General features: G+C 40.5%; 1 protein-coding gene and 1 pseudogene across 2 annotated transcripts; one reads left to right on the top strand and one right to left on the bottom strand.

Moving 5' to 3' along the window:
• Positions 1-211: 211 nt before the first annotated feature.
• On the bottom strand, positions 212-1,150 carry LOC306646125 (olfactory receptor 7G2-like; the record flags this gene model as incomplete). Its single annotated transcript, XM_079114588.1, has 1 exon — positions 212-1,150. The coding sequence occupies one exon, from the start codon at positions 1,148-1,150 to the stop codon at positions 212-214; it is 939 nt and encodes a 312-aa protein (XP_078970714.1).
• A 9,384-nt stretch (positions 1,151-10,534) lies between these two features.
• LOC306646143 (olfactory receptor 7G2-like) lies at positions 10,535-11,466 on the top strand (annotated as a pseudogene). Its single transcript has one exon. The product of its transcript is annotated as an olfactory receptor 7G2-like (transcript).
• The last annotated feature ends 291 nt before the right edge of the window (positions 11,467-11,757 follow it).

Below are 11,757 nucleotides of genomic sequence, written 5' to 3'. Positions count from 1 at the left end.
TCATCACATTAATTTAATGTTTCAATTTTTTTCAGTGCTGGGATCCACCCAAGGGTGTCATGCAAGCTTGGCAAGTGCTCCAACACTGAGCCACATTTCCACCCTATTATGGTATTTTACAAATATGTAGTGATAGAAGGATCAGGTATTCTGGCTCACCATAAATCTGGTAAGTGTACTTTACAAACCCAAGTGCAAAACAAATGATACATCATAGAAGAGAAGTGATCCTCCCCATGAGCTTCCTCAAGGCCTCCTTCATGTCCCTGTTCCTCAGGCTGTAGATAAAGGGGTTTAGCATCTGAGGGACCACAGAGTACATCACTGAAGCCACTGCAGCATTTCTGTGTGAGTCAGTCACTGCAGAGCTAATGTACACCCCAAAAATTGTCCCATAGAACAAGGAGACTACAGACAGGTGAGACCCACAGGTGGAAAAGGCCTTATGCATTCCTCCTGATGAGGGCATTCGCAAGACAGAGGACACAATGTGGATATAAGAGAAAATGATCCCAAAGAGAGGAACACCAGCAAATATTCCAGCTGTAACATATATCAGGATGTTATTGATGAGGGTATCAGAACAGGCCAGCACGATGACCTGATCAAGTTCACAGAAGAAGTGGGGGATCTCCAGGTCTGCGCAGAAGGACAACCTTAACACCATCAGAATGTGCAGCAGGGCATCCACAGTGCTGATGGAGAAGGAAAAGAGAACCAGCAGAACACACAGGCAGGGGTTCATGATGGCTGTGTACCTAAGGGGATGGCAGATTGCTGCATAACGGTCATAAGCCATTGCTGTGAGAAGAAAGTTTTCCAATCCAGCAAAAATCAGGACAAAGCAGACCTGGCTGAGGCAGCCTGTGTAACTAATGGCCTTTCTCTTTCTCTGGATGTTCACCAGCATTTGGGGGATGGTGGTTGTGCTTATACAGATGTCAGCCAAGGAGAGGTTGGAGAGGAAGAAGTACATGGGGGTGTGGAGGTGGGAGTCAGAGCTGACAGCCAAGATGATGAGCAGGTTCCCCAGGATGGTGACCAGGTACATGGACAGGAACAGGCTGAAGATGATGGACTGCAGTGCTGGGTCCTCTGTCAGTCCCAGGAGGAGGAATTCTGAGAAAACGGACATGTTTCTAGCTTTCATGTTGTTGAATAAGCTGAAAGATAAGATGCAGTTGAAATACGATAACAAGAATGGAAGGCAGCGGCAATATCAGATAAAAAGTTGTTAAAAATATAAACTCTTGTTCCCACTCCAGAGTTACTGATGATAAATTCTGGGCATGAGGACCAGCAGTCTATGCTTCAACAAATCCACCACACGGTTTTGATGTATGCTGAGCTTTGAGAACCAGTTCAGCAAAAACAAACACTTCATCATCTATATCTTGAGCTCAAATGACTGTTCACATGGTTAGTCTTCTCCTTCCTCATATGGCTCCTTTTAGCTCGGCCTTCCTTTTCCCTTCAGTCTCTTTATAGCAAATGCTCTCCACTGAGTACCAGTTCTTTCCCATAAATTGTGCTAAGTGCTGAGAATAATTAAAAGGATAAGGCTTTTCAAACAGAATGTTGCTATTGCTTCGAATAAACAAAGAGATAACAATGACATTATTAACTCTGTCTGCTTGAGCCATGGTTCACAAAGTTTGGAGTCTTTCGAAATCACTTATAGATCTTGCCAAATTGTAGATGCATTACCTCACTCCATCATTCCCATCTACAAGTCCCAGCAAGTGCTCGCAATGACTGGGACAAACACAGAATGTCTCACTGAGGAGCTGAATCTTGACCAAGCTCTGCTAATGATTCTCGGTAACAAGAACAAGCATTCCTGAATAATCACTCTGGTCTCCTAATTTACCTTTGTAATTTTAGTATTTTCTTTGCGAGCAAAGCCTAAAGACATTCCCTGGCCTTCAAGGTTTTTTGACTTCTCCCCATGAAATTACTGGGTGACATTGTTCCATGTGTCCACCTGAAATCTTGCCTCTATATTTGGAGCTTGGAAGACTGACCTATGGAAATGCAATTCATCTCCTTTAACATTAATTCTAATAGGAACTGGGCAACTCTATCCATGAGCTTTTATCTCAGCCCAAGGGGATTCTTCTCTTAAGGTAATAGGAACATAGGATTTTTAAAACAGAGCAACTAAATGAGAGAAAGACTGAAGTGCAAAAACTCCTCAGAATACAGTTGGAAATAAAAATGCTTCTCTGTTCTTCAGAAAACAGAGACCTCATAACACAGAATTATCACATATTTATGAGATACATATAATTAGGGTGCTACCAGGAGTGTCCCTGTAGACCAGTGGTCCGTCTACAGGGTGAAACAAGGTTGCCAATAACAGCAAATACAACTAGAAGTAATATTGGGCATGGATAAATTCTAATCCATTCTCCAGAACATGCTCTGCGAAGGGGAAAAAATCTCCAACTGTCCAAGAAGCCTGGATGTTCTACATGGACAATGGGAACTGCATCATAGTCATGCTGGTTAGCTGGACTGTGGTGATTATTTTGCAATACATTAGTATATGGGATCCTCACACTGTGTATCTGAAATATGATTTTTAAAATAATTATGCTTCAATAAGCAGTAAAATTGAAAGAGGATGAGAAATGAATGGAACAAAAACCATCAGCACAGTGAACACTATGTGGGACCCTCATACAGACATTTCTTACTGGGTTATTTTTTTTCTGTCATATATATTTAAACCTGGCACCTCTCATTCCTCAGAAAAAAGCAAAGGGTAGGGACAGATGAGGGAAAAAGAAAGAGAACATAACCTATATGATAAATGCACTTATCAGGGATGCATTTATGTGAGGAACTCTCCTCTGGGAGTGCTGGTCATGTAGAAAAGTGAGTGAAGAATCATCAGTCATTCCAATATTCTTTTGCCATGGTTATGTGATGAAGCACATAACAACTAAACTGAGTTAAATAATATGTGAATTACATATATGAATCTCACCAAAACTTACTTCCAGTGAATTAACTAAGGCATTGCATGTTACCTGGTTGAATTCAAGAGGAAGGGTGCTCAGTGCCTCATCTGTGTATTGGTGATGGACGATGCGTGCTCTGGAAGTGCAGACTGATTGAGTCAGCAGGTCCTGGTCAATAAGGATCACATCTCTAGGAGGAGGCTTCTGTGTTGCTTCTCCACTGGGGTAGGGCTGTGGGGTGGGTGGCCACAAGCTGACTCTATGCAGTTTCAGTACCCTTGGGGCTCAATATCCAAAGCTCCTTGTTAGACTAACAATTTTAGTGCTCTACTGATCCCTAGGGTGCGTAACCTTAAGATCAAAGAAAACAGAAGACAGGCTTTTAGGCTTGCTTGTCCCCTGACCCCAGAAGCCAGGGGCAGATCACCCCATTCTGTCCACCGTTTCTACTCTCCTCCACCTTGAGAACACAGCACATAGCATTTCCCAATAAGTTGCAAAGTTCTGTTTTAGCTTTAAACAAATGTCTTTATCTATTCAAGATATCAAGAATCTTGACATCATGATTTGCTTTTAGTGTGAAATATACTTCATACGTGAGGTATAAATAACATGACTACAAATAGAGCTAAAAGTCTTTAAAATAAAAATAGAGGTTTCTGTTATTGTCATTGATGATACCTGAGCCTTAATTTATTTTCTGGAGGCCTTTGTTATGTTTTTATTAGTGCATTATCGTCAGTTATAAATAACATGGGGGTTCATATTAACACAATCATACATGCCTGGTTTATAATTTGCTCCACTTAAGTCCCGAGAACTTCTTTTCTTTCCTCCTCTCTCCTCCTGTTCTACATCCTCTATTCTACTGATCTTTCTTTCTATTTTTTTATAGTTTTTTATGTTTAATTTGTGCTTGATAGCTGTACATAAAGTGAAATTCACTGTGATATATTTGTATATGTACATAGTATAATTTGGTCAATTTCATTCTGCATTTCCTCATTTTTCTCCTCCTTTCTCCTTCCATCTGCATCTCCTTCCTCTGGTCTCTCTTTTATTTTCTGGGATTCCCTTGCCTTTTCCTTTATTTTGGTCTAGCTTCCCCACATGAGAGAAATTCTTTCTGAGTCTGGCCTATTTCACTCTCAGTTCCATTCATTGACCAGCAAATGCCATGATTTCATTCTTCTTTATGGCTGAGTGAAACTCCATTGTGTGTATGTCCCACATTTCTTGATGCATTCATCTGCTGATGGGCACTAGCAGATTCTAATCTACTTCCTTAAAGATTGCCAATGTCATCACAGTTCACTTTTCTTCACGTAAGGAAACTGATCTAAGATTCAGGTTCTTCAGATTAAGATGGTTAATTCAAGTACAAACCCAGCAAAAGTTAGTAGTAGGCAGATGTGTCCATACACTTAGTATGGTTGGATCTCAACCTTCCTCTATGACGCAGAGATGGAGTTCCTTGTCAGTGCCCATTTTAATCCTTCTTTCTATATGTAAGGACATCAATATTTCTCTATCAACTTGTTTTATCACTTGTTTCCTGTTTCTACATGAATTTAAAATTTTAAAGATACATTATTTGAACCAGGCACAGAGGCACACACCTGTAATCCCAGAGGGATTACAGAAAGATTGTTTGCAAGGATTGTTCTTGTGTTCAAAGCCAGCCTCAGCAATTTGGGAGGGATGGTGAGTAGGGAGATCTTCTTTGAGGAGTTTTGCCAAAGTGAGAAGAGACTGAAGCTAGAGCAGACTGAGTGGGCTAGAGATCACTTCCTCTTCTTTTCAGGGCACTGGTGAACTTACACCCCCATTTTAGGTGACCTCTGAGAAGTCCTAGGTTAGGAAAACTGAAGTGTCACCAGAAACTTCCACCTGAATAGAGACACACAGGAACACTCAGCTCTCAAGGTCTCCAGTATTCTGGCCACAAAGGTCCTATCCACCAAGCGGTAGCATCTGAGTAAGACCCACACTCTGGGCTCCCAACGTCTTAGGACTCATGATTACTGTTTTGGTGAGACATTGTTTTCAATAATTTCTTGAGGATTCAATCTCTATGAATCAAGGTGACAGGTTGCACATTTTGCTTCCAAAACAGAGGAATAAAAGGAAAGGTAAATATACAGAGAATTTAAAACCTGAAGAAGTAGCAATATTTGTAACTGTGTCCTAGAGCATCTCTTCGGAGGACAAACGCAGAGTCTCCCGGGGTTGGTGTCCAGGCAGTTGTTGCAGTGGGAGAGGACAATACACCCAGCACATATACCTTGACACCAAATAGGCCTCAAGCAAAGCATGCCTGATACCTCAACAGCTGTCACCCTTCAGGAACTTTAAACATTTCATTAGCACTGACTGCTTAGCAAGGGAGTCCCTTGCTGAATATGAGGCCCTCACTAGTTGGTATTTGTTCGAGCAATTCCTGACTTTTCCCAGGGTGGTGATGGCTGAGCTACCAGGGCTGTGTCCCTCACTTCCATTCACCTTCTGCCCAGGTCCATCACAAGGACCTTCCACACTTGGACACGCCTTCTGTGTGGATCCTAGTCCTCCTTCCTCAGCCATTCCTGTAGCCCCAACTAACACAACCTCAGGAAAACTATTGCCTTTCTTCTCAAAAATAAAATATAGAAGATAGTTTCTATAGTTATATAAAGCAATATGGATAGTTATCATTAAGAGTATGGGGTGTCTATTCATACATGTTAACATGCATGTGTTTATAAATATAACTTGTATGTATTAAAATAGATAATAATGCAAGAGATAAACATGAGTGATAATACAGTGAATAGACCATTATAATCCAACTTTTTAATAAAGGCAAATTCCAATGTAATTCCCTGAAATTTTTTTATTGATTCTTTTCAGTTATATATAACATTAGGATACATTTTGACTTAATCACACATAGAATATAATTTACTCTAATTCAGTTCCCAATATGTCCCCTCCCCCTTCTTTCCCTCTGCTCCCCTCCCTCTTCTCTACTGATTTTTCTGCAAGTTATTTATATTGTTTTTGTTAGGATCTTGTGTATAAATTGGAACTCCCTGAAATTTGAAACTGAGTTTTCATATTACAAAGCAATTTCTCACAGGGTCAACATTCCATTATATAGGTGTAGGCACCACCTTCCTTAACAAGATCCCTAAAGTTCAAGAAATAAAACCAAGAATCAATAGGCGGGATGCCATCAAATTAAAACGCTTCTTCACAGTCTAGGAAATGACTAATAACGCTAAGAGAGAGCCTACGGAAAGAGAGGTCTTTGCCAGCTTCTTCTCTGATAGGGGATTAATATGTAGAGTACATAAAGATCTGAAAAAAAAAAACACTAAAAAAATTAACCTAATGAGTAAATAGGCAAACAAAATAAACAGATTTCTCAAAGAAAGAAACACAAATAGCCAACAAATTCATGAAAAAATGTTCAAAATCTCTAAGAATCAGGAAAATGATAATCAAATCTACATTGAGATTTCATTTCATCTCACTCCTGCCAGATTGGCAACAATTGAGAATACAAATAATAATAAGCAAATGCTGGTGATGATATGGGGAAAGGGTATATTAATATATTTTTAAGGGGCTGCAAAATGGTTAGTACAACCATTTTGGAAGCAGTATGGGAATTCTTCAAGAGAATAGACATGGCACCACATGATCCAGCTATCCCATTCCTCAGTAGTCATCCAAATAATTAAAATCAGCATACTATGCCAATACCTACTTACCAATGATTATAGCAGCAAAATAGTCAAGTTACAGAACTATCCTAGATGAATGAATAAAGAAAAGGTGATATACACACACAATGGAGTTCTACTCAGTCATGAAGAAGAATAGTCTCGATTCTATTAATTTCTACAAAGGAGTAGGAATCATACCTACTTTTGGCCAAAACTAATGTGTCAATTTGGATCCCAAAATTTTGTTGTTCTGACCATATACTAGTTCTTCCATTTTATATATTATGGATGGAAAATGTAATAAAGGAATTGCATGTTTAAAAAAAGAAGAACGGAATTGCTGATATATGGATGGAACAGGAGATCATGTGATAAGTGAAGCAAGCCAGACTCAGAAAGTCAAGGGTCAAAAGCTTTCTCTCACGTGTGGAAACTGAAGAGAAAAAAGGAATAAAAAGGAGGATCTCACAAAAATAGAAAGGGGATCAGTTGAGGAGAAGTGGGGAACCAAGAACCAGAGAATGACATTGACCAACTTATCCTGGGTGAATGTACGAATGTACCCCATGCCTTCCAAATTTATATATAAATATAATGCATCAATTAAAAATAAATAAACAGAAGGAAGATCAATAGAGTAGAAGAAGGGCTTCAGAGGAGGGAAGAGGGAGGAAGGCAGGTAAGGCAGTGGTATTGGGGATTAAAATGGAGAAAGCAATGTAACACACACTTATGATAATGTCACAATGAACCCCATCATAATGTATAACTATAATGCACTGAAGATAAAAATAAGTAAATAAAATTTAAAATGAAGGACAAAATGGATAAATAAAATGTTACATACACACACACACACACACACAGAGAATGGAATTTAAACAGCCATAAAGAAGAATGAAATTATGTCATTTGCAAGGAAATGTAAGGAGCTTTATGTCAGGTGAAATGAACCAGACACAGAAAGTCAAGGGTCGTGCGTTTTCCTCCACAGGTGGAAACTGGCAAGAAAAAAGCTAAAAACAAACTTCATGAAAATATAAGGGAGACCAGCAGAGTAGTGAAGGAGGATCAGGGGAGGGTAAAGGGAAGGGTCAGGGCAGGTACCTGGAGATGAAATTGATCACATAGTCTATGCATGTCTAGTAAGTCACAATGACTCCCACTGCTATGTTCAGCAATTTAGAAAGACAGACAAACACCTGAGAGTCAAAAAAGAAATGCAGAATCATAATTTCACCTAACAATCCCCTAATATAAAGATAAGTGTAATGAAACATTTTTGTATGATCTATCAAAATGTATAAATGCATTCTACTGTCATGCACAACTAACTAGAACAAATAAAATTTAAAAATTAAAAACAAAATAAAATATTTAAGATGGCTAAAAGAGAGAAGAAAATGGTGTTCATAAAACCATAAGTTTGGAGAGACAGCCTGTTGATGTTTTTCACTATCAGCAATGATCAACGCAAATATATTGAAATGTTTGTAAAATGTAGGGTAGAAAATGTACAGTTCACAAATACTCAGTGATGGTGGAGAAGAAACACCCTGAGTGTTTGCCTTTCTACCATGTGATAGTTTGGATATCAGTACAACCAAAGCAAGTGTGTTAAAGGTTTAGTCTTCACTGTGGAACTCCTGGGAGGAGTTAGGACCATTCAGAGGTGCGATGTAGCAGAAGGCAGTGAGGTCAGGGGGACTGTGCATCTGAAGGGTAGTGGGAAGCCCCCTCCTCTCTCTCCTTTGTTTTTCTTTTTTTTTTTTGTTGTTGTTGTTGTTTTCTGGTGGCCTCCTCTGCCTCACATTCCCTCTATGATGTTCTGCATGATCCCAGCCCAAACCAACAGGAGAAATGATGATAAATTAAACCTCTGAAATGAGTCAAAATAAACCTTTCCTCTATTTGGACTGATTTATCTGAAGTATTGGTTAAGCCATAGGAAGCTGACTGACGCAATATCTTATCTAATATTAATCAGCAAATTATTGGTGCCCACTTACAGAATACCGCTCCTCATCTGAAATGGAATAAGACTTCCTGAAATCATTACTGCACAAATGAAATACATAATGTAATATGTAAGAGCAGCCCGGGATTCATTAGAGAGATGCCACCTATTGTGGGATGAGGGCCCGTGTAGTGCAGCTGAGCAGAGACATGCAGAGCACTGAGTGGTGCAGACGTGGCCTCAGGGTTCAGGAATCAGCCACCTCGCATCCCTGGCTTCTGTAGAGTGGGTCTTCAAGGACGTGCACTCTTGGGATCAGAATGAGTGAAACTGTTGGCCTAATGAGGAGCTCAGGATATTGCGGCCCAGCAATACAGAGACTGCAGGAGTCACCCTGGGCCACCTCACTCAGCAGCCCTCCCCATTTAGAAAACAAGGCCTGAGCCTCCTCCCCAAACTGAGCCCTCCTGATGAGGGTTCCACTGACTCATTTGGTCTGTCTGCACTTTCTGAGGACACATCTTCCATCTTTAATATCCAACTGAGATACTGAGCAACATTCTTCTTAAAGCCATCAAGGTAATGAAATCCACTTAGTTAATCCTTTGGAAGTTTGACTCATGTATATAATGCATTCATTATTTAATTCGTTTTATATTTTAATTTTTATTGTTGCATATCAATGACACCGATGGTGGGTTTCATTGTACTATAGTGGTACATATGTAAAAAACTCAGTTTGATCAATTTCACTTCCTGTACCTCCCATAACTTCCCCTTATTCTTCCTTCCAGTCCTTCTCTAAACACTAATGGTCACTGTTCTAATTTCATGGTGTTTATCTCCCTTTCCCCACTTTTCCCTCTAGTTTCCACATATGAGAGAAACCATATCATATTTTTCTCCCTGAGGATGACTTATTTGGATGGACTAAGCTCTGTATAACCACAAGGTGTACAAGGTGAGGGTCAGATGTATGTACACCCTGCATAATGATGACCACAAACAAGCTGATGAAAATGTCCCCCATGGAGTTCCCTCTGGACAACTAGAACACCCAGGCTGCTCCAAAGAGGATGATGTGTCCATCCACAGAGCTGTGCTGGAGTCTGGATCAAATTCAGAGTGTGTGAGAGCAGGATCCCACCAAGTGGTAGGTAAGTCCTTCACAGTTTTTTCTGTCCCCCCTGGGCCAGAGACCACTGATCTACAGGATGCTTCTTGTTGGACCATGATTGTCTTAGAAGCATCTGCCTCCTTATAAGATTCTCTCATTGATTTTAGATGTCTGTGCATTATACTTGTTCTCTCATTTAGCTATTTAAAAATGAAAAGGTGTACCATTCACCAAATTAAGGGAAGAACACTCTTAGAATAATACAGAGAATTTTATAAATAGATTTCTTCAGCTTCCCCTAGAATTAATTGCTAAAGGAGACAAGGACCACTGTACTTGTAGTTTTATGAACTTCAAACATTTTCCTGTCCTTTCTTAGGTACAAATGGATGAATACCATCTCCCCACTGTGACAAATTTCATAAGTGAAGATGGACATGTATTTAAAGGCAGGGGAAACACTAGAGGCCTTGTTCAGGAAGAAAGTGTTAAAATTGCACAGAATAATGATGATACCTCAGATATCACTCAGAAAAATACATGACTAGGATCCATGAGATTTTTTTGTTTCTTTTTAATGCATTGGTTCTCAAGATTCAGCATATATCAAAGTCATCCAGAGGGCTAATTAAAACACTGCTGCCCTTGTCGCAAAATAGGATAAGCAGTGGTTCTGGAGCGAGGACAAAGAGTTCACGTTCATATTCTTCCAAAATGCCGCTGGTGCTGTCTATATACTTTTGACTCTTTCACCCCATAATTTTTTATCAGATTTATTCACAGCATGAAACCCAGAAATGAAACAGCTGTTTCAGAATTTCTACTCTTGGGACTGACAGATGACCCAGCACTGCAGTCCCTCATCTTCAGCCTGTTCCTGTCCATGTACCTGGTCACCATCCTGGGGAACCTGCTCATCATTCTGGCTGTCAGCTCTGACCCCTACCTCCACACCCCCATGTACTTCTTCCTCTGCAGCCTGTCCTTTAATGATGTCTTCTTAAGCACATGCATAATTCCTAAGATGCTGGTGAACATCCAATCACAGGATCAGAGCATCACCTACACAGGCTGCCTCTCTCAGGTCTGCTCTGTCATACTCTTTGCAGTCCTGGAAAATTCTCTCCTTGCAGTGATGGCCTATGATCGCTATGTGGCCATTTGTCACCCCTTGAGGTACACAGTCATCATGAAGCCCTGCCTCTGTGATCTGATGCTGTTAGTCTCTCTATCAGCACTCTGGATTCTCTGCTGCACACTCTGCTGTTGATGCAGCTGTCCTTCTGCACAGACTTGGAGATCCCCCACTTCTTCTGTGAACTTGCTCAGGTCATCAAGCTGGCCTGTTCTGAAAACATCATCAGTAACATACTGATATACATCTCAGTTGGCATATTTGCTGGTGTTCCTCTCTCTGGAATCATTTTCTCTTATTCTCACATAGTGTCCTCTGTCTTGAGATTGCCTTCATCACAAGGGAAGTATAAGGCCTTTTCCACCTGGGGGTCTCACCTGTCAGTAGTTTGCTTATACTATGGCACAGGTTTGGGTGTACATCAGCTCTGCAGTGACTGACTCCCCCAGAAAGACTGCAGTGGCCTCAGTGATGTACACCGTGGTCCCTCAGATGCTCAACCCTTTATCTACAGCCTGAGGAGCAGGGCCATGAAGGAGGCCTTGAGGAAACTCATTGGCAGGACAGCTTCTCCACTATGATGTAAAATCTGCTTTGTTCCTATGTTTCTATAGTCAGTCCAGAGAGAGGTTTTTTGATGAGGCAGAATGCCGAGTACTTCCATCTCTGCCTTCTTTTATGTGACAGGAAAACCTAATCACCAGATGCTGTTTAACTTCTTTGGAGCCTGTTATGGCTTCTTGTCCAGTTCTCTGATATCCCATGCAATTCTTCAGAAAATTTCTTTTCTCTGGATTCACAGGAGCAGAGCCTGAAGGAGGGGTTCTAGTTTTAGCAAACTCTGCGTTGATACACTCTTAAAAACACCTAAG

This window comes from Sciurus vulgaris (genome assembly GCF_902686455.1).
Source record: "Sciurus vulgaris genome assembly, chromosome: 16".
In the NCBI taxonomy this organism is placed as follows: Eukaryota; Metazoa; Chordata; class Mammalia; order Rodentia; family Sciuridae; genus Sciurus; species Sciurus vulgaris.
Note: the sequence above shows the minus strand (reverse complement) of the source record. Positions and strands in the feature narration are given on the sequence as shown.